The sequence below is a fragment of the Glarea lozoyensis genome (genome assembly GCF_000409485.1).
Source record: "Glarea lozoyensis ATCC 20868 chromosome Unknown GLAREA3, whole genome shotgun sequence".
Classification (NCBI taxonomy): Eukaryota; Fungi; Ascomycota; class Leotiomycetes; order Helotiales; family Helotiaceae; genus Glarea; species Glarea lozoyensis.
This window is the reverse complement of record NW_007360998.1, coordinates 2,084,027-2,105,638: the sequence shown is the minus strand read 5'-3', so window position 1 is coordinate 2,105,638 and position 21,612 is coordinate 2,084,027. Positions and strand designations below refer to the sequence as shown.

Sequence of the window (21,612 nt, the reverse complement as noted above, 5' to 3'; positions counted from 1 at the left end):
GAGAAGTTTAAAATTAGAATCAGTCCTGTTTCTAACACAACTTTGTTGCATGTCAACTTTCTTTTAATATCTTTCCTTGTTGCATTGGGAGTGAAGATAACGGAAACAGTCATGATCGTCTTGTGATTAAGCGATTTACAAGTTAGCTTAAGACCTGAATTATCTGGCTTCATCGTGATCGGTTCTCTTTTGGTTATAAAGTTGCTTTGTTGCATATCGCTCATTATAGTGAATTGGAGGTATTCTTTACTTATTTGTCAGAGATCATGAACTGAGGGTGAAGGTTGTAGAGAGGCAGGAGCGTTCCTGGCAAGTGAGAGTTTTGTTGCATGTCGCAGTTCAACGTGAATTCTTTTCGTTTAGCTATATCCGAACAAGGATTCGAGTAAATGTCTGCTTAGTTTCTCCTTCGTCGTCTTCTATGTTCTGAAAGAAGGACTTTCTGGATCTGAGGGTGTTGGGTCAAGTTATTACTAAAGTTCAGACATGCGTTAGGTTTGGAGTAACGATTGTCAACCAAAGGTAGTAACGGATGGAAACTTAATTGATCTACTCAATATACAGAGACTCGAGGTGTCCAGAAAACTATTAGGCCTGGTGAAGATAGTTAAAACGAAACTTTCATTTTGTTCGCAAGAATTGATTATCGGTAGAGAATTTTGTGGGTGACAGAGCACTGCTGCATTGGCTTCTCAAACTTAGTACCCCATGACCCCCAAACTTATATATTACGGGGCCTTTGAATAATCTTTTGCACTTCTCAGCAACAAAAGACCATATCACCACATCGATAGATGCTTAGTATAGGCGAAATCTTGTGCAGAATTCCAGACTCAAATAAACGTGAAAATGGGACAACACCTGTAGTTAAATAAAGAAATGAATAGCCAACTTTTGAGCCCCTATTCAGATAGACCTTTACCACAAGAATATCTATGATTGGAAATGTTGTTAAATTCTCGCTTAGCAAATGAGCAGCCACCTTGTGAAGTAATCAAAACACTTCTTCATTACTCAGAGCTTCTCGGTATTTAAGTTGCAGAAGTAGAACTTCAAGTTTTTTTCTTGGAACAGCTGCATTTTATAGTCTAATTGTTATAACTGTATATGAACTGGTTTCTTACATTAGCTCGCGTCGGTTTATGCTAATATAGACTCATATAGATGTTCTTCGACGAGTGGGTGGTTATATTGAACATCCTGATGCTGACACATTGAAATATTCAAGTGTGGACTGAAATCAGAAGTCGAAGAGATTAAATGAAGTGCAATCACGGCGCGTGTCACGGTTATAAAGGTTATGTTTTGGTATCTGTAGTCAGTGGTCTTTATATGGAGCGGGATTGAAGTGGCTTTGGTAATAAGGACCTGCCCAGAATTCTCGCTCTCCTGGCTGAACCATTCGTACAAAGCATTCCGTTGTATAAAAGCCACCATCTCCTTCCGCGAGGAGAGCGTCGGTAACACAGTGGTGTCCTCCTACACATCTGTATCCCTTGTCTTTTCTCACCCAAAGGAAGCCAGCAATGCACGCTGACATTGTACTCAATTGATCTTGTGCTCATTGTTCCTGCCTGTCACGTTCTTGACCTTGAAGCGTGTTGTATTTTAGTTGACTCTGCGCCATAGTATGCTGTTGTAGGGGGGGAACAGGGTTGTTTTGAGATGTTCTATGCGCTTGGCGCCTTATGTCGGCATGGGAGTGGGTTAATTGTCGTATTTCGTTCGCAGAATCTCGTTGAAGTAAGGTCCCTTGCGTTGGTCGTCCATGTGACATACTGCCTCTCCTATCGTCATCTCGTTGAAGCAAGGTACCCTGATGCAGCCGTCCACTTGAAGTACTGCCTCTCCGATGATCATCTCGTTGAAGCAAGGTCCCTGGATTTGGTCGTCCATTTGACATAATGCCTCTCATCTGTTCGTCTCGACTTCTTGGTGGTGGGTTGCCTGACTGTGACAGCCTTCTTCGACTGGTTTGCGACATTTGGGAGTTGACATATGCTTCTTTCCAGCTTCTAGATGGTGGACTCATTGTGTTTCTTGCTCACTTGCTCTTTCCGAGTCTTGCTGCTGTAAAGTCTAGGTGACGAAGAAGTTTTCTTCTTTGCTCGGGGAAAGCTGTCATTAAATAGAGATTAAACAATCTTGATTAGAAGTGCCGAGAAACAACATGAATAAATTTATAAATGGCAGTCTTGTCTACTGAATAACACGTTGTGAATCTGGAGACATGTGATGCGACAATATGTCTAGCAATTGCAAAGAAGGTAAACTATATCTGAATAATCTCGATTCGAGACACCAAATGCGAATGACAACCTACTAAGATTTTATTCTTGAGCATCTCCCCAAATTCTCATTCCGTCAACTCCTTTTTCAATAACGCCTTCTCCTGCCATTGCAAACTCATACTCGAGATCTGGCTGCATCTCAGCATAGAGGCTATTCTTTTCACTCGCCATCTTCATGTTATAAGCAGCTTCCTCATCACTGACAATGTGCTTCTTCAAATCCGGATTACCTCTCATCGCCGCCTCTACTTGGAGCTGAATAGTACAACCTCTGTCCAGCAGCCCAAACAGAAACCCAGCTTCGTCAACAGTGCTTCCTACAGATAACAAGCCGTGGTTGAGTAAGATGGCGGCTTTGTTCTTCGGACCGAGAGCAGCGGCAATATTCTCGCCTTCTTCGGCTGCGAAGACGATTCCGCCGTAGGAGGCGTAAACAGCAATGCTGTCGTAAAGATAACAGATATCTTGATTAAGCATATCAAGTGGACGAGCAAATACAGACCAGGCACGACCTGCGTCTGTGTGAGCATGACAAACAGCGTGTACATCTGGGCGAGCTTTATGAATTTCTGAGTGGATTAAGAAACCTGCTGCATTTGCAGTTCTGGTCTACTCTTGTATCAGTTTATGTTGTACATCGGAGATTGATAGCGACCCAAGTTAACGCTTACATTGTTACCACCAACCACTTTCCCAGAATAGTAATCAAGACATATCATGTCACCTGCGGTCATCAAGCCGAAGTGCTTCCCAAGCGGATTCATCCAGATATAGTGTGGAAATTCTGGATCGCGTACTGAGATATGGCCGGACATGCCCTCAGTAAATCCTTTTCGAGAGAAGTCGCGGAAAACAGCAGCCATGTGAATAAGTATATGACGACGATGTTCTGCATGCGATGAGAATGTTGGAATACCTGCGTTTTGTTAACGTCAACTAAAATACACCACGTCTTATCAGATGCTGCCATCATTTGAACGTGACAATGAGAACTTGCGAATGTGATTACATCTTGGTGAGGTTAAACATGGTCGTCGAGTACGTGAGGGTAGAAAGTACAGTTGTTGAATCTGTAAGTCTGTATCATACTCGAAAGCAAGATATTCCTGTCATCTGCGGAGACTTTACAGATAACGAAACCTGTTATCTCATACCTGAAAAAGAACATTGACTTACCCTCCATGATTATAGGCCCGTGACTAATTGCTTCCAACGGCGTTTTATCCTCTCCGCCATGAACATGGACTTCCGGCTGTTTACTCACAGCAACATCCTTCTTCAAATCTGTTGCCACAGTTGAGATCTGGTGGGTAGCTGAAGGTGCCATGATTGCGGATTGTAGTTAGCTGTCTGGTAGAGACTAGTCAGAGGATGCGAAAATGCTGGTCGTTTCTATTGTGGTAAGAAGCATGTGTATTTTGAGGATTCGACTATATGTACAAACGGCGCGAGATTGTTTGATGTTTTGATAAGGCCAAGATAGAAGGGCGTGCTTACCTGCTAGAAGGCGTTGATGAGAACGGGCCGATGGCCCAAAGTCAAAGATGGGGGAACACGACTTCATACAGAGGTGATTGGTTGGTCAGTCGTACTGTCATACACGGCCGAGCTTCATGAATGGCTACTTTGACAATGTTCTGCTAGTAAAGATGAAGTAAATGAATAATTTATTGGTATCGATTGCCAACTTAGAAAGAAACAAATCAGTCCTCCTCGATCATGACAGAGAAATCTAACATCCTAAGCGAAACTTCCTATGGGCAGGTAGTGAACATACACCACATCTTCTTCTAAGAATTGAAAAATGATTGGCCCGCAGTTTCGTCGAAAGAAATGTTTGAGAAACAGCGCGCTGCTATCAGAAATTAGGTACATTAAATTAGCCACATCATGAAGTAATAGTTGCCTGCCCCTAAGTCTCACACTATTGCACCTATCATCCATAGTAATTTCCCTTTGGCAACGCGACAAAAACGACCGTCAAAGGAATGGTGATGATCACCGCCCAAATGACCGCTCCAATAATAATCCTATCTTGCAAAAATTTCAGGGCTGGATCCTGGGTATAAGTCTCTCTATCGAAGATCTTTCTAAAAAGCGACTTTCTCTCATATCTTGATTTCCAATTCGCGTTCTCGTAATAACTGTTTTTCGGACCGAAAGACCTCATAGAAGTAGGCCGACTATAACCTTGTTGGCTGTCTTCCTGGGTGGTGGCATTCGAGTCTACGTAGTCCGGTGGAGTCTGGCTTTGAGGGCCGTCGCTGGAAGATACTTGTGCGCCACGTTGGTCACTAGCAGAAGATCCTCGACGATCTACTTCGACGTCGGTAAGCTCTTCGTCCAGATTCTGCTCCCAGGGTCGGAGAGCACGAGAGTGGGAGAAGTACATGATAACACAGAGCCCTTTATAAGCTGCGACTGTAGCTGAAAAGCCTCCCAGCCATATGATAGCCGCAAAGATTCTCCACCAGCGACTCTTCCGTGATAATGTTAAGACAATCGCAAGGATAAAGCCAAATATGACGCTATTTGTAGAAGCTGTGCGCACAAAAAACACCCTAGGCCTGTTTCCGTTACAGATACTCCAACGGATGAAGTTTGGATGCGATTGACCCCGTAGAGCTGCTTCGGCTATCTTGACAGCAGGCATAAGCGCAGTGGGATGTGTCGTGTGTTGGAGAGCATGTAAACATAAAGCGCGATCCTTATGCGACAAGTTCAACTCTCTCGGAGACGTGAAGGCTAAGTAGTGTCGCATAATCCTGTTTATCTCTTCACGCATAGGCTGAATGGTAACTACATGCTATCAGCACCAGGAACTAACATGCGGAGCAAATACCTACATGGTTGCCACTTCAGTCCAGCTTGAGCTGCTACATCCGCATCGTTTGGAATTGAGGAGAATTCAGAGGCAGAAGGAGTTTCGAAACTGTGCTCAAACGCTTCACCGGCTGGACGAGTTGGACTCGGTGTATTTTTGTCCTCGCTAAAGAGAGCGGCGCCGTTACTTTTATATCCAGATTTTTCCCGATCGTTATCCTTATGCTTTTTGACGGTGTCCTTCTCCATATCTCTGCCTCTCGATAAATCGGGAGCGTCCGCGGTCTCGGGATAGAATGGCGGCGAAAGTGCTTTCTCTCTCTCGGGCAATGCTTCAAAGCGCTGGCAGTAATCCTTGTACCACAGAAAGAACTGCAGATTTTCCGCGTTGTGCTCAATATACACCAGATAATCCATGAAATCGTTGAGAGAGCACGGCTATGAACTCTTAGAGAGCGATGAGAGGCATTGGGCGACACTTTTACGTACCGGTAAGGAGTGATGGTTCATAATCTCATCAAACGAGAGGCCGTCAGGAATTATCCGTTCGGATTCTGTTACAGATCAGTTGAATCCTGGAGCGAGTAAGAGGGGCACCTACTTTTCGCGCGCTCGACATATCTTTGGCAGTCTTTGTGGTTAATTGGACCAGCTGGTCTCGACAGATAGTCTGGGCGGCGATAAAAGAGGATTGACATGATGACTGCTTGTCGTTCCCTAGAATGTTAAAATTCGAAAATCCGACGAGTATTAGGGCAGTATTTGCGAGGCACCGCGTCGTCGCCGTAGACACCACAATCTCAAATCGACACGCGAAGGAGCAAAGGGGACGACGTGATGTATTTGCTGCTTCCCATCGACGGGACGAGCAGACTCCTGTCGTCAGCCATTTATTGCCCGGATGTCAGCTAACGACCCAACTTTTCCTGCTTCTAATCGGATCCTTTGCTAGTGACAAGATTAGGCGTCCTCGATTGAAGTTTAAAACAATAGCTTTCCTCGATCAGCCAACCAGGCGCGGAATTGGACGAGTCTAGTCTGAGTAGCTTCATTGTTTCGACCCACCGTCTGTGAGATCCCCAGATGGCCTAGAAGTTGTCACGCATGGCAGCCATGCTCGATGATTACTCGCGAGACGACATGGTCGGCAAGACCTCCGTGGATTTTTGAGTTTATACCGCGTGCAGCTGGGATGTCTGACGCCGAATATTGCATAGATGTGGTGGATGTGGATGTGTTGACTTCTCAGACGAACATCGATGACTCCATCCATGTTCATCTCGATTTTAGCGAGTCGTGACTTGCCAGACATTTAGCTTCCAGCTTCTCAGCCGTTGAGCCCAGCCCAGCACCAGCTTCTCTAGTTGCCGCACAGGTAACCAGATTTTTGACAGGTAAAGGGCCCGTCCGTTTGTGAAGAAGCCCTTACTGTCGGCACTTGTAGTTGTCAGCTCATCTTCATCTCAACTTCTTTCATATCTCTCTCGAAGCGGTGCTCAAAACTTGTGTACGCGGACATGTGCACTTGCGGTTGAGGCACTGGGCAACACGTCCGATCGAGGCATCATCATACCGCGAACCAAGCGCAAATGCGAGATGCGGTGCGGGCGGGATCTGGCTTTTAACATCGAGAGAGATCGGTCGTGCAAGGAACCCCCGTTACTCCCCCGTCAACTATGTCAAGCGTCAATCTGCTCGTGGACTAAAGTAATTCTTCTCAACAGACTTCGGCCGCTTACTTTCCTCTACATTTCTTTCACCATGGTAAGAAGTTGATTGCCGCACTCGCTCTGCAAGACTCCATGCTGTGTTATATTTGAGTAAGGTTCCGCTCTCATCTGCAATAGTTGATAGCGAACAGCCCGAGGGTCGAACGCCTAATCTGTCATCACCATTTCCCGAGCAAACGGAACTCTCTAAGTTCCTAGAACAGCTGATTTTCAGGTACCAAAGGACCGGTCCGAGCATAACGGGCTTTAGGCTTCTAAAGTGCCTCGTGCTAGTAACCTCAGACCATGTGAAATGGTTATCGTTACTCTTGACTTACGTTGTCCGACATTTAGCATTCCTACCCTTTCCACTTGATAAAACAGCACATGGACATTCTGGTCTAGTCCCCACGTGGCGGGGCCTCTAGGGAAACAAGGCGAGGAAAGGTAGCACTCCCGACACGTTCTTTCAGAAACTTCAGTGGGACGGATTTTACTCGAGCTTATCAATATTCAGCAAGGCCAACAGTTTGAAACATTTTGCTATCGATTATCCAACCTGCAAGCAACACAACTCCTAGCTAACTAAGGGTACTCGACATTCATGCTCACCCGAGTTAGGTTCAATCTGATGTTTGGTAGTTCTTAGTTCCGCCCGAATTCCATTCCTATAATCAGTCGCCTCACCAACAAACTGCCCCTTCTTGACCTTCTCACGTACATTGTATGGTCATAGCATTCCCATAACCGCTGCCGTCGTGATGAGTATGGCGACTGATATGTATGGATAGAACAAGGTATAGAAAATAGGGACCTTCCTTGCCAGACCAGTTGCCACCTCTCCCTGCTTGACTATTGTGACTGTCATAACAGGGACTTCAATTATAGTTGCAGTTGTGGCAAGCGAAGAGATTGGACCAGGTGTTTGTATACTGACAAGTGGTAAAGTAGGAGTCTGAGTTGGGACCGTCATAATTCGAGAATCCGAAATGGCAGTCGCAGAAGAGCCGGCGCTCTCTATTGAGGGAAGAGGTAGGGTCTCAACTGGTACTTAAGTAGTGGTGATAGTAGAGGCGGATAAGACCTGGACACATCCGTTCGGGGCACATCTTGTTCCAACAGGACAACATCCCCCGCCTGCCTCGACTGAGCACTGTGTGGTACCTTCTAGGCAGGTTGGAGGATTATGGGAAGAATAATCGCAATATTGGACGTCTGTCGCATTACAGCACAGAGTTCCCGAGGCGGTAAACGGGACGTTAAAACATGATGTTGCTACAGGGCAACAAATTTCCTAGTACCTGGTCAGAAAACTCGTATCAAATCTTCAGACGTACTCACAGGCTGGTTGAACGCAACACAACTTTGTAGCTGATCTCCACAAGCGTAGGATGGTACAGCCCAAGGCAGCCTACCGGTCACTGAGTCGCTGTGAAATATCTGAACCTTCCGCATGGGCAGAAAGGTCTCTCCAAATTGTTTATCCTTCGGCTCATCGGCAGACCTCACTAACTTGATCCAGTCCCTACCACCATCAGCCACATAGTAAAAGTGGCATGTATACACAATCCCAGCGATGTGAGTATGCAAAACAATAACCCCAGACTTATGAGCCACAATCGACGGCGTATCATGTATTGACGGACATCTGAAATGTGTGATCTGAAAGAGGATACTGTCCTAGCCACCGGCGGATTAGCCTGGCTGTTATTTGGGTGACGTATCATGAACTCGGTTTTCGTGGTTGAGAGCGTTACGTATTTGTATGGTGCGCATGAATGCAAAGGTATTTGAATTGCCGATTTGAAAATCCTCTGTGCCATGAATAGTAGGTATGAACTTGCAAAAAGACATGTAGGTATGGCGGTGAGAGTTGAGTAATGAGATAGCTGATTCTGAGGAGATATAAATCAGGACAGTCGAAGGAGCACGAGGTGATGATTCTGACCCAAAGAAAGGAAGGAACGAAGACGCCAACAGGGATGACAGTAGCGATAGTCAGCGAAACCATATTTCAGGATACGGACGGGGCTTATTCTGATATTCTGAGTACGGCATTGAGTTATGTTACGCTGCTTGGACGTGCTAGAAGAACTTGAATTTTGTCTCGGATGGTAACGAAGGGACCAAGGTTGGCATTTGGAAAGAAACTAAACTTAGCATTGAATAGAAAGTCGAAGTCTGCTTATTGATTGGCCATGGACGTGGGAGTATGATTTAAGTCTCATCATACCGCGAAAGACTTCATGGACGTTGTAAGTTGAGGTTATTGATGTTCTTGTTTACGAGCGGTGCGGACCCGTATTGATAACAGCTTGGACTACAATGATTGGCTAAGGCGCTTCGGTTGGAGGGGCCTATTTTGAGGATTACTTAACCTTATCCCTCATGACAACTTGGAACTCCTGGGCACAACGTGAGCCTTCACATGAATGCTACTAAATGGTGATGCATCACTTGTCCCTTCATATTTTCTAGCTCCGAGCGTAGTTGATAGCATCACCAGACGACCCTTCGAAGATGTGACCCTGAAGTTCGACGGCCCTTATTCCTATGGAGTCTCCATATTCTTGTGCCTCGGCTCGGAGCGTGGGCGGCGGTCGAGGTCGAGTCTAACTCAAGTGCAAGAAGACTGCCCTTGACCTCGGCGACAAAACGGACTAGAAACATAAATCATCATTTGGGACTCTGTCTCTTCCGTCTCCCTAATCTTCAAACCACTTCAATTGCAAAATGTCTCCTCCTCAATGGGTCAAAGATCTGAAACCCGCGCCTCCTCAAGGTAGTGACCTCATTCAAGCAGAGAGAGAGAAATCCAAACTCTCTGTTGACAAGCTATCCAATTTCCTGTTCACGAAACAAGTCATCGAGCGTCAGGAGCGCATTTTAAAGATTCTTCAGTCCGAGAAGGTCTTCGACAAATCCCAGAATTATTTCGATGGGAGAATCGATAAATTCAAGACAGCTCTAGCAAGAGCAAAGAGGCTGAGACAGCTTCAAGTTAAGCATAACTGGAGTAGAGATGAGTATATGTGTGCCAATGATTTGGTCAGCGAGCCTGGTCCTTATGGACTGCATGCTAGCATGTACTTGGTAAGTTTGGAGACCCTTGATAATGATGGAGGTCGAGGAGGTCGAGTCTTTGTTTCTAACTTCTTTACCAGACCACGCTTCGTGACCAAGGTACTCCTGAACAACACAAGCTCTTTCTTCAACCTGCAGAAAACTATAGAGCCATCGGCTGTTATGCACAAACCGAGCTTGGACATGGATCGAACGTACGAGGCTTGGAGACTACAGCTACATGGAACCCAGAGGACAAGACATTCATACTACATTCCCCACATCTTACTGCCTCTAAATGGTGGATTGGCAGCTTAGGAAGAACTGCCAATCATGCTGTCGTAATGGCTCAATTGGTCATTGATGGGAAAACATATGGTCCACACCCCTTCGTGTGCCAAATCAGAGATATGAAGACCCACGAACCCTTAGAAGGTGTTCATGTTGGTGACATAGGGCCAAAATTTGGATACAATTCAATGGACAACGGTTTTCTACTGTTGAACAAAGTCAAAATACCCCATATCAACATGCTGGCAAAGTTCTCTAGTGTCGATCCAGAATCCAACAAATACGTCAAGCCTTCCTCGCCTTCCCTTGTCTATGGAACACTGACTTGGGTCCGCTCAACGATTGTGCTGCAATCGGGAGGGGTTCTGGCTCGAGGTGTTACCATTGCAGTAAGATATGCTTCAGTAAGGCGTCAGTTTCAGGATCGAGATGCGCCATCGGACGCCGATGGCGAGAACCAAGTCCTGAACTACACCATGGTTCAATTCAGATTGCTGCCTTTGTTAGCAGCTACGTTTGCCTTGCACTTCACCGGGAAAGCTATGATGGGCCTTTATGAGGAAAATCAAAAAAAGATGATCAACTCTGATGCCGGAAAGGTTGCAGACACAAACCGAGGTGCTGGACCTGAAGAGATCCACTCTGGCAGTGATTTACTGGCCGATCTGCATGCCACATCTTGTGGTCTGAAGGCTCTAAGCAGTACTACCGCCGCTGAGGGCTTAGAGGTGTGTCGTAGAGCATGCGGTGGCCACGGGTATAGTAGTTTCGGTGGAATAGGTGCTTGGTACGCTGATTATCTCCCGACCTGCAGTTGGGAAGGAGACAATTTTATGCTTAGTCAGCAGGTAGCTCGTTATGTATGCCCTTCCGTCACTTATATCATATATCGAAAGGTTAAGCTAACTTTCAAAGCTTCTTAAATCGGCCAGAGCAGTTCTGAAGGGAAACGCTCCTAACAATGACACCACCAAGATCTTCACAAACTTTCTCCAAAAGCAAGATATGGGAGCAGCCCACGACGTGCTCGGCTCAGACGCTGACCTTGTTGCCGCCTTTGCGTGGCGTACATCATTTTTAACGTTTGAAGCACTTAAGCACCGCGACGTGGAGAAGAACTCATGGAACTCGCTTCTTGTTGACTTCTGGCGTCTCAGTACAGCTCACTCACAATACCTGGTTGTCAAGAATTTCTACGATGCTCTTCAGAGTGATAGTTTGCAGTACGAACTCGATTCAACAACAATCGACGTATTGCATAAACTTTTCCGTCTTTACGCCTTGAACACGCTGGAGAAGGAAGCATCGGAGTTTTATTCCTCTTCAGCTGTTACCGTTCGCCAGATCCAACTTGCCAGAACTAAGAGTGTCATGAAGCTACTTGAAGAGATTAGGCCTCATGCATTGAGATTAGTGGATGCCTGGAATTTCCCAGACTGGCAGCTTGACTCATCACTGGGACGAAAGGACGGGAAAGTCTATGAAGATATGTTCCATCGGGCAAGTGAGTTGAACCCTCTAAACGGGTTGACCATCGATCCATACCCAGATAGTGATGTCTTGGTCAAGAAGGACGAGAGCGAAAGATTCAAGAGCAAGTTGTAGTTGTACAATTATGAATTGCGAAAATACTAATAGGACTGTATGATTTAATGAAGAAAACTCTACCTCCTCTCCATATCTTCTTTATTTTATCTACGCACTGTTACGTCTTGAAAAGTTTTTCATCATTCTTACAGAAGGTACTTGATTATAACGGCTAGCTTCGGCTACCAACGGGGGTCAATGACCCCACCTGCAAATGTGGTTTTCGTGCGGAAGCAAAATGTTTCTTCATGCATGAAATCTCAACCGACAGGAGTGACCTTGTACTTTCCGCCTCCGAGGTATGACGCAGATGAGGCTGAACATTTGTATTTCAACGTCCAAACATGCAGTAGTAGAAACACGAGTTCTCGAGTCGTGTTTCTGGCTTCGTAAGCTGAGTTTTATTCAGATTACGGCTAAGACAACCGGACCGTCTTTAGAACGGACGAGACATTGTGTGGTAGAGCAAACTTCGTTTCACAGGATGACTGGCAATTGCTGAAGAGATGCATTTTACAATCGCCTGGCAATGTATAAAAGTTCATTTCGAATGCCTAGACATATCGATGCCCATCTCTTTGCTAAGCGAGATATCTCGCTTAACAGTGAAGTTGCCCCGTTCCATTTATCATCGACTACTAGGTCACGAATTATTTATAGTACCTTTATCTAGATTCGAAAAGACTCTTATGCTCGTACACACGGCTCTTCGTTGCCAATAGTTACACGATACAATGGCGGGCCTCGGCCTGAATTCCAGGTCGGCATTCGGCTTTAGAACCAACTTCGTTTGCACGACGAGTGAAAACCAAGGGGTGCGGGCGAAATGAATTGTTTCGGAAGAGTCAAGCTTTTCGAGAAAAGATTTTGCAGCAATCCACCAGTCCACTTCCCGGTCGAGCCAAATGTCCGAGCCCGCGAGATGAGTGAGTTCGCGACTCGAATCTCGATTGAGCCGATAAGGCTGATCACGTGGAGATATCGGGACAAGCCTCTCTGCATCAGCCCGCCACTTACGTCACCATTATGTGTTTGTTTGACAGCCAGTAGATCTGCAGCTTGTTTATTCGTACGAGTTACTGAGAGGAGGAAATGGTCTTGGTAATCTGCAATTCCATGCGGGATCAGTACGCCTTTCGCACGTCTGTTTGCAGTGTTCAAAAGAAAGAGGACTTCGCTCTCATCTTAAGTCCGTCGCCCTCGAGCCAACTTCAAGGGGCTTCGGAAAGAGACTCGGCAAATCGGCAGGAACCACATCGTGGATTTGGGCGGATTGATAGCCAGGGTCCTCTGAGCCTTGTTGGATGAATAATCACCCCTGACGCTGCCCAGGTCGGGTGTTGGCCGCTTTTAACCACTTTCGCCTCGGTGCTAGTATGGAAATTTTGGGTCCAGTTGTTTGAATAAATAAACCCTCAACCCACTTCCTCCTGGATTTGCAGTTGTTTTGATTATCGATACATTGTTGCTTCAGTATTTTCTACAGTCTCAACTCGCCAAGATGAACGAAGTCGATCGAGCAATCGAACGCGACGAGCGTGACAGTTCGCCTGCAGCTCATCATCCCAGCCATGAAATCGAACGAATAGCAACATCTTCCTCGACTTCAACGTCATCTTCAGAGGCCTCAATGGAGAGGAGACAGACGGCCATCAGTCGAGCAAGCACACAAGGAGATTTAGAAAGACATCCAACAGTACTCAGCCGAATTCACACTGCAAGAAGTCAGCATGCGGGGACGATTGGAAGAAGTCACACGGGAAAGAGTCGGGATAGTAGGAGGGCGTTTCCAGAAATGGGATTGGGAAAACCTTTGCCACCACCACTTCCAGAAAGAGACGAATATGTCGTTGAGTTCAATGGACCCGACGATCCTTTACATGCACAGAACTGGCCTATGCGAAAGAAGTAAGTGAAATAAGATCCACTTAGACGTGCGAAGTATTTCATGAAGTGGACGTTGTCTAACAAGCATGCTTAGAGTTCTTACCGCGATAATGTTGGGATACACAACACTCGTGTCGGCCTTTACGTCCAGTATCTTTTCGACTGCCACAACAACGGTAGCGGCCCAATTCAACGTTTCGTCAGAAGTTGGGTTGTTAGGGCTGTCGTTCTATGTCTTGGGTTTCGCTCTTGGTCCTGTATTTTGGGCGCCCCTAAGCGAGCTGAAGGGACGACGACTACCTTTGGTTATCAGCATGTTTGGATTTTCCATCTTTCAAATTGGTGTCGCAGCTGGAAAAGATCTTCAGACGATCTTGCTTTGCAGATTTTGGGGAGGTAAGTTTGCAAAATGTCCCGATTTTTGGTCAATACCTAACCTTCATAGGCATTTTTGGTGCGGCTCCTTTAGCAGTCGTCGCAGCTGTCTTCTCGGACATGTTTGACAACAAAACTCGTGGTCTTGCAATTACAGTATTTTCTATGACTGTATTTACTGGTCCTCTTTTAGCCCCGTTCATTGGTGGATTCATTGTCAACTCCTACCTCGGCTGGAGGTGGACTGAATGGCTAGTCTCTATCATGGGCTTCGTCGCATTCTTCCTCGACCTTTTCTTCCTCGAGGAGACATATCCTCCAGTCATTCTTATCTCCAAAGCCAAAGAACTTCGTCGTCGGACAAAGAACTGGGGCATCCACGCTAAGCAGGAGGAAATCGAAATCGACTTCCGCGAGCTCATCACGAAGAACTTCAGTCGACCTATGCGCCTCCTCGTCACAGAACCAATTGTCCTACTTCTTTCGATATACATGGCATTTATTTACGGCTTGCTCTACCTTTTCCTTACCGCCTACCCCCTGGTGTTCCAAGGAATTCATGGTATGAAACCTGGAGTTTCCGGGTTACCATATTTTGGTATGATTATTGGCATGTTGATCGCCGGTCTCTACATCGTCCTCACCCAACCATCATACAACAGAAAACTAGCAGCAAATAATGGAGTTCCAATTCCAGAATGGCGTCTTCCTCCGGTCATTGCAGGTGGTGTTTCGTTCGCTGGTGGTCTCTTTTGGTTCGGATGGTCTGGCTACAAAGCTGATATCCACTGGATTGTACCCACACTTTCTGGCCTCCTCACTGGATTCGGACTCCTTTCCATTTTCCTACAATCTCTCAATTACCTTGTCGACGCATACCTTATGTTCGCCGCTTCCGCCATCGCCGCAAACACCTTCCTTCGATCGCTTGCTGGTGCTGGATTCCCTCTCTTCTCTACCTACATGTTTAATGGGATGGGAATCAACTGGGCAGGAACACTATTGGGGTGCGTCGCTGTTGTTCTGGTTCCTATTCCAGTGTTCTTCTACATTTACGGCGAGAGAATCAGAAGACGTAGCGCTTTTGCACCTACAAAGCCTCTAGAGTCTGCAAGCGAAGACGACAGCGTCAACGTTATTCGTCAAGAGAAGACTGGAGAGGACGCTGTCTGATCTGTCACCTAAGGTCTTTATGGAGGGCCGTATCATTCGATGTGTGTATAGCTTGGAAGTATAAACTTTTATAATATGGGAGGATAAAAATCCTAGGAGTTCAGGAGCGTGCTTGAATATGGCGTTTGATACCAGGCTTGTTTTGTGTTGAAGGCAAAATGCAGACACCTTTAACTTAGATCGAAATATAATTCTAATAATACCACCCAACAACTATAAAGTTGGCTGCCAGTGCTTCAAATTTCATCAACCCACTCGATACAATCTGCTAGATTGCGTCTAATTGACTGAGAGAGTGACATGTTTGGCTTGAAGAACGGAACACTAATTTCATCCATCCTTGTGGCGGACAGTTTGATCGAGTCACCTCCCGGCAGTCTTTAATCATTTATAGCTATGTGTACCTTTCGTACCGAAATACGTACTTCCAGTAAGTATAATATGTGAAATGGAGTCGACAAATGTCTTAATTACTCAGAACAATAGACGGAATATTCGATATTTCGTCAACCATATAGGAAAATGGTCCTATTCTAATTACTGCTTATTCTCCTCGCCGCGAGCTTGCCTTCCTCAGTCTTGAATATTTCAAAATAGGGACTACTGTCAGTGTTTTACAAAACTAGTAAGATGACATTCCAGCATGTTGATGTCAAAAGAAAGAAAAACAGAAACACTTTCGGACATTCCTACCATCCTTTTTCGAGAGGCAGATTCGGCGCCTGTAAAATGAGATCACAGCGTGGACTTACTCAACGAAATTGAGTAAATGTAGCTTTTTGGAAAAGTATACGTTGTTGTTGCACTTTTAAAAAGGTGTCCTGTCAGACGTGCCATACACTGGTGTATTGGTGTAAAAATATTTCAGGAAATAAGAGATTTGCCTTTGAGAATCGAATACGGAATTCATGGTTCTTGGTCTTCTTTCTCTGTTATAATCTGAAAATGAAGACCACGGCAGCTTTCTTCGTCCACTGTTGCTGAATACTTCGCATTTTTCAAAAGTCCGCCCAATCGTCACTATTGTACTCGTTATAGGCACAATAATCTATCTGGTATCAGTAATCCCTGACAGAATCAATCCCCCAACGCCAAACTAGTGCACCCATTTCACAATCCCATAACCCAGCAAACTCCAAACCCAAAACCCTCATCCATACCACGCTCTTCCAATCTCCAAAAATCTCAGCTCTTCTCAACCATCGTTCCACTCCCCCCAGGAGCCCCTTTGACCTTCGGCATCTTCTCATACGCATTAGGACTACTCGCTCTATTCCCCCTAACCTTCCGTTTCCCCTTCGCGCCATGACTATGTTCATGATCATGCTCATGGTCGTCGCATTTCCGCCCCGAACCACTCATGCGCGCGGCGCCGTCGTCGTTATCGCTTGAGCTGTCATCGCTGTCGCTGGAGCTCTCGTCCGATGAGGAGTCGATGTTTCGCGGCGCGTGGTAGATACAACAGACTGGTTTGGATGTTAACTTGTGGGTAAGGCATTTCAGAAATGCGGTAATACCTTTACTCTTCTTCCTGCCCAATCCTTCGTTGTCAACTACATCCTCCGCCCATCTGATCCCAGGTCGCGCTTCCGCTTGCGCGCTCTCCACGCCTCTGAGATGGAGGACCGGTTGCCGGCTCGCGCTTGGTGTTTGGTTTAGTGTCAGGGTACGTGAGCTGCTAGGTCGGGCTGCCGTATTTGAGGCGAGAGATCTTTGATTTGATCTCGCAGGGGGTTGGCGACGGTTTGTTGAGGACGACATCGCGGGGAGATGGTGGTAATGTCGCGGTATTGGAATCGCAGTTGCGAAACAAAGGTTGGAATCTTTGCAGTTTTGAGGGTTTTACTCTAGCGCTGCTCTAATATATACAGGCTTTGTATTACATCTCAGGATTGACGAAGAGAGCTGGAGAGAGATGGTTCCGTTATGAATGAAAATAATGTTATGGAGGTGGGGTGATCTGCATTATGGAGGAGACCCGACGGTTGCCATCGATATGATTAGTCATCAACGCGGCGCCCCCCTCTATCTGAATTATATTGCTCGCGTAACCTCCTTCAAAGCTCCTTGCTACACTCAGGTTAAAATAGGTGCTTTACGACGTTACTCAACGTTATTTCATCGATTTGATATGAGGGTGCAGCTACTACACTCTTATCCGAAACCAATGAGAAATTGAGAACTCATGCGAAAGGCCCGTATTTACCCATGGGAAGTTATACTTAATGCTGGCTAAATCTCTTATGATTTCTACATCCTTAATGTTCTGTCGAGATTACTCGATGGCTTTTCCCTCTAGGTTGATGTTTCTCTCCACGTTTCTTGCCATTGGCAGTGTTGTGCTTGGACAGACAATCGTAAAAGATGGCGAGACGATTAGTAGGTCTTGTTCTCTGTTGACCCGGCTTAGGATATGACTATGGTTCCTGCTTAGGAATACAGTATAACCGGTCTAGGTGCCAACCAAAGACATGTAGCTTCTGCGGAGGAGATTGTCATAGAAGATGTCCCTCACGCCTTCTCCGAAGCCGAGAAATTCCAGCTCACTGACGCCGTCCTCGCAAACCTGACGAACTTGCAGTTGACCAACATCTCGCTCTTTAACTTTGCAGATGATAATGCTCCCCTAAAAGACTCCAACTTCACTGGTTGCAAGACATTCCCTGAAGACTTGTCCTGGCCTTCAAAAAGCGTATGGGGAGTTTTGGATCTATTGACTGGGAGTTCTTTGATCGAAACAGTTCCTATCGGTGCCGTTTGTTATAAGAATAACAAGCATTACAACGCGAAGAAATGTAGTACCGTCTTGAGTGAGTGGACGACATCTGAGCTCCAGTAAGGCTATCCCCTCACTCCCGTGTTGTGCTATTGGAAAGAACTAAACCCGTGTGAAATAGTGCCCAAGATCCAACCTCAGTGATGTCTCCCTTGTATCAAGGCAAGACATGCATGCCTGAAAATGGAAACACTAGTACTTGTGAACTTGGAGGCTTTCCATCATATGTCGTCAATGCCACCAGAGTTTCGCAAATTCAGCTCGCAGTCAACTTTGCTCGTAACCTCAACATACGACTTGTTGTTCACAACACCGGTCATGATTTCCTCGGCAAGTCGACCGGTGCTGGTGCGCTCTCCATATGGACGCACCATCTTAAGAGTGTTGATTTAATCACGGACTACAAGTCATTCTCTTGTATGTACTTCACTTATTCCATCATCCTACTCGGCCCATGTATTGAGCTTTGCCGTGAACGTATCCCCAAAAGCCAACATAGCATTTGCTAACATTCAACGACACTTTACAGATTCTGGTCCTGCCCTCAAACTTGGTTCTGGTATCCAAGTTGCTGATCTTTACGCCGCGGCAGACAAGTTTGGCTACACAGCCGTTGGCGGAGAGTGTAAAGGGGTCGGGGTGACCGGCGGCTACCTTGCTGGCGGCGGCCACTCTCCATTGAGTTCTATGTATGGTATGGGATCTGACCAGGTCCTGAGTATCGATGTCGTCCTTCCTAGCGGCCGTTTCATTACAGCCGACGAGCGCAACAACGAAGATCTCTTCTGGGCACTCCGCGGAGGTGGTGGTGGAACCTTCGGTGTCGTCACTAGTATGACCGTGAAGGTATATCCTAAGATGAACTTCTCGGGCATGACATTCAGTGTCTTGAGTGGGCCAGACACGAATATCAGTGTCGAGGTGTTCTGGCAAGCTGTTGCTGTCTACTGGCGAAAATTACCTTCCTACGTCGAGGAAGGTAGTTATGGATATTCGACCATTTTCCCCCGCGGCCCAGCTGCAGCCGGCAATACATGGGACATGAGACCATGGTTAGTACCTGGCATGAAGCTCATCGACTTCAAAGTCATGGTTGCTTCGCTCTTGAGTGAGTGGGAAGCATTGGGATTTGTCGTCGAGCCGCAGTACTTTGAACACGACAACTTTCACCAGACCTGGACTTCCCACTTCCCAGTCGAAGCGGTCGGCAACCTCAATCTGCGCACTGCATCTCGCTTGTTCCCAAAGAAGAACTGGCAAGATCCAGCTCTCCTAAACAAGACTATCGCAACCATTCGCGCAGTCGCACAAGAAGGCTCCGCGCTCATCCTCTACAATATCAATGGAGCGAAACCCGCTGGCGTTCTTGATAGTGCCGTCAACCCAGCGTGGCGCGAGGCAGTTCTCTACGTTATCATCGGCAGTATGTGGGCTGAAGGGTCAACCAAAGCCGAGATCGAGGCCGTTAACAAGAAAGTCACTCACGACTGGATGGAACGATTTCGTGAGATTACACCAGGTGCTGGCGGGTACGGTAACGAGGGCGATGTTATGGAGCCCGATTTTGCCCAGGCGTTCTATGGATCGAACTATGCTAGGTTGTTGAGTATCAAGGAGAGGATCGATCCTTGGGGCGTATTTTGGGCACCCACTGCTGTTGGTAGTGAGAGTTGGTACGTTACTGGCCAGGAGAAGTGGCTGACTTTGCAAAATGGCAAACTTTGTAGGAAGTAAAGTGGAACCTCTTTATAAGCATTTCGGTTATAGGAATACCTAGGATTTAAGGAATTTATCGGTAGTCCCGGTTTTTTTAATATAAAATGGGAAATAATCTAAGTATAAGGTTAGCGTTGGTATAAAAAAAGTCGCTCTTGGTTGTAATCAGCTGGTGTGTTGTATTATTGTATTAGTGGCGACGAGTAGTAAGAACTACCCGTGAGGGGCTTGGATTAAAATGTCATTTCTCATCATTGTCTATAATATTTACAGATATACAAAAATTCCTATAAAGTCAAAGCCCCCGCTATACAAAAAGCAAATGCTAGGAATTTAAATTCGATATCAAGTCTCGACCCTTTACTAGGACTTCCTTTCTGCACCACTCCAGTAGCGGTAGGGCTTAGTGATGTACAGCTAGCAGTTCCGCACTCCCAACCAGAGGGACAGCAGTTCCCTCCCACGCTGGCAGCACAGGTTGCCCAACCTGAAGCGCAAGGTCCTGTTGGCGTAGCTACTGTAGCTGCAGATCCGATTGGCACAACTATGGTTTGACCACTGGAAATGATTGTGGTCGAGGATGTTGCCGGACAGGATATCTTTGCGCAATCCCGATTGATTTGGCAGCATCCACCATCGTAATGCGCCGAACATGCATAAAACCCTGTCGGACATGCGGTTCCTGGCGCTTCTGTTGCAGATGACAGGGAAGAGGTGATGGATGTTGCACTAGTTGGCCGAACTGGGGGAACGCCTGTTGCTGTCGCTGAACTGGACGTAGTGGTTGAGGTTGATGAAGGTGTAATACTGGTCGTACTTGCTATTGAGGTTGAAGTTGTTGTAGTTACTGGCGTAGTTGTACTGGCAGTTGTGCTAACAATTGTGGTACTGGGGACGACAATTATAGGTATCGAAGAAGTACTAATTCGTGTAGAAGATGGAGTGACGGTTACTGTAGAATTAAAAACGCCTGTAATTTATCAGTTTCGGTTCAAATCTTACAGCCAGAAGCACTTACAGCCAACACCTTCACAAACATAATTTGGAATACAACATCCACCTCCCAAATTCTGGGCACAAGGCGTATTTGGAGCACTACAGCTCGAAACAGTTCCTCCACAAGTATCCCCCTTGGGACAGCAACCAATTGGTCCTAAGCCTGTCTCTACTATTCGAAAGCAATTCTCATCCGCTGCGCAACAGCTGTTGGGGAATCCAATTGCAGTGCAAGCGGAATAGCCAGTTGGGCATATGAATTCCCTCTTCTCCAGTATCGCCAATACCTCAGCTGCTCGTGCTTTCAGGTCCGTATCGTAATTGGCGTGTAAAGCATATGGCGTTCGGTATGGGATAGCTAAGCTGCCATTCGACAATAACCTAGCCTCGTTATCGTCTCGAGGTCGCAGAGACTGTAAAGACTGCAAAGTCGCTCCCGTAGAGTCTTCTTCAAACTGCCAATATTCCATATAAAACTTCTGGTTCTCATCCGCCGGCATCTTCATAACTCCTACAGGACTCCTTCCCATCCGCAGATGTTCTTCCACAACTCTTCGTCGAAGAACATTGTGTTCCAGCTTAGCATCGTCTGCGGTTTCGAGCTGGAGCGACGGAGATTTGCGACTATCAAGAAGCTCCGCAGACGTCAGATGCGAAGCTATGAGTATGAGTATCGAAGCCGGAAGGCCGAATATCGGATGGAGTCGCATTGTCGGTTCTCAAGGTAGTGTAACGCGCTTGGATGAAGCTCGTATCTGCAATTGTAGGTTTGTTGAATGAAGTATGTCCCAGCTGATCCTGTACAACGTCCAATCTGCAGCTACCCTAAGAAAAACAATTGAATAGTCTCAACAAAACCTGAAAAGGGCAGAAACAAGAAAGAAAGGTATATTTAAACTTAGTGGCTGGGAAATAATACCCGCAC

General features: G+C 46.3%; 8 protein-coding genes across 8 annotated transcripts; 3 read left to right on the top strand and 5 right to left on the bottom strand.

Annotated features, from left to right (window-relative positions):
* Positions 1–1,561: 1,561 nt before the first annotated feature.
* On the bottom strand, positions 1,562–2,032 carry GLAREA_00679 (uncharacterized protein; the record flags this gene model as incomplete). The annotated part of the gene is made up of 1 exon (XM_008085437.1): positions 1,562–2,032. The coding sequence occupies one exon, from the start codon at positions 2,030–2,032 to the stop codon at positions 1,562–1,564; it is 471 nt and encodes a 156-aa protein (XP_008083628.1).
* Positions 2,033–2,330: 298 nt separating this feature from the next.
* Positions 2,331–3,618, bottom strand: GLAREA_00678 (AraD-like aldolase/epimerase; the record flags this gene model as incomplete). The annotated part of the gene is made up of 3 exons (XM_008085436.1): positions 2,331–2,900; positions 2,963–3,207; positions 3,468–3,618. The coding sequence occupies 3 exons, from the start codon at positions 3,616–3,618 to the stop codon at positions 2,331–2,333; spliced, it is 966 nt and encodes a 321-aa protein (XP_008083627.1).
* Positions 3,619–4,227: 609 nt separating this feature from the next.
* Positions 4,228–5,812, bottom strand: GLAREA_00677 (Regulator of G-protein signaling, RGS; the record flags this gene model as incomplete). The annotated part of the gene is made up of 4 exons (XM_008085435.1): positions 4,228–5,090; positions 5,138–5,552; positions 5,604–5,668; positions 5,716–5,812. The coding sequence occupies 4 exons, from the start codon at positions 5,810–5,812 to the stop codon at positions 4,228–4,230; spliced, it is 1,440 nt and encodes a 479-aa protein (XP_008083626.1).
* A 3,744-nt stretch (positions 5,813–9,556) lies between these two features.
* On the top strand, positions 9,557–11,782 carry GLAREA_00676 (Acyl-CoA dehydrogenase C-terminal; the record flags this gene model as incomplete). Its single annotated transcript, XM_008085434.1, has 3 exons — positions 9,557–9,916; positions 9,988–11,037; positions 11,093–11,782. 3 exons carry the CDS (start codon positions 9,557–9,559, stop codon positions 11,780–11,782), a joined length of 2,100 nt encoding a protein of 699 aa, XP_008083625.1.
* Positions 11,783–13,265: 1,483 nt separating this feature from the next.
* Positions 13,266–15,199, top strand: GLAREA_00675 (MFS general substrate transporter; the record flags this gene model as incomplete). Its single annotated transcript, XM_008085433.1, has 3 exons — positions 13,266–13,672; positions 13,746–14,047; positions 14,097–15,199. 3 exons carry the CDS (start codon positions 13,266–13,268, stop codon positions 15,197–15,199), a joined length of 1,812 nt encoding a protein of 603 aa, XP_008083624.1.
* A 1,185-nt stretch (positions 15,200–16,384) lies between these two features.
* Positions 16,385–16,960, bottom strand: GLAREA_00674 (uncharacterized protein; the record flags this gene model as incomplete). Its single annotated transcript, XM_008085432.1, has 1 exon — positions 16,385–16,960. The coding sequence occupies one exon, from the start codon at positions 16,958–16,960 to the stop codon at positions 16,385–16,387; it is 576 nt and encodes a 191-aa protein (XP_008083623.1).
* Positions 16,961–17,563: 603 nt separating this feature from the next.
* On the top strand, positions 17,564–19,709 carry GLAREA_00673 (FAD-binding protein; the record flags this gene model as incomplete). The annotated part of the gene is made up of 4 exons (XM_008085431.1): positions 17,564–17,578; positions 17,634–18,034; positions 18,097–18,392; positions 18,505–19,709. The coding sequence occupies 4 exons, from the start codon at positions 17,564–17,566 to the stop codon at positions 19,707–19,709; spliced, it is 1,917 nt and encodes a 638-aa protein (XP_008083622.1).
* A 269-nt stretch (positions 19,710–19,978) lies between these two features.
* GLAREA_00672 (uncharacterized protein) lies at positions 19,979–21,397 on the bottom strand (the record flags this gene model as incomplete). The annotated part of the gene is made up of 2 exons (XM_008085430.1): positions 19,979–20,661; positions 20,710–21,397. The coding sequence occupies 2 exons, from the start codon at positions 21,395–21,397 to the stop codon at positions 19,979–19,981; spliced, it is 1,371 nt and encodes a 456-aa protein (XP_008083621.1).
* Between the last annotated feature and the right edge of the window lie 215 nt (positions 21,398–21,612).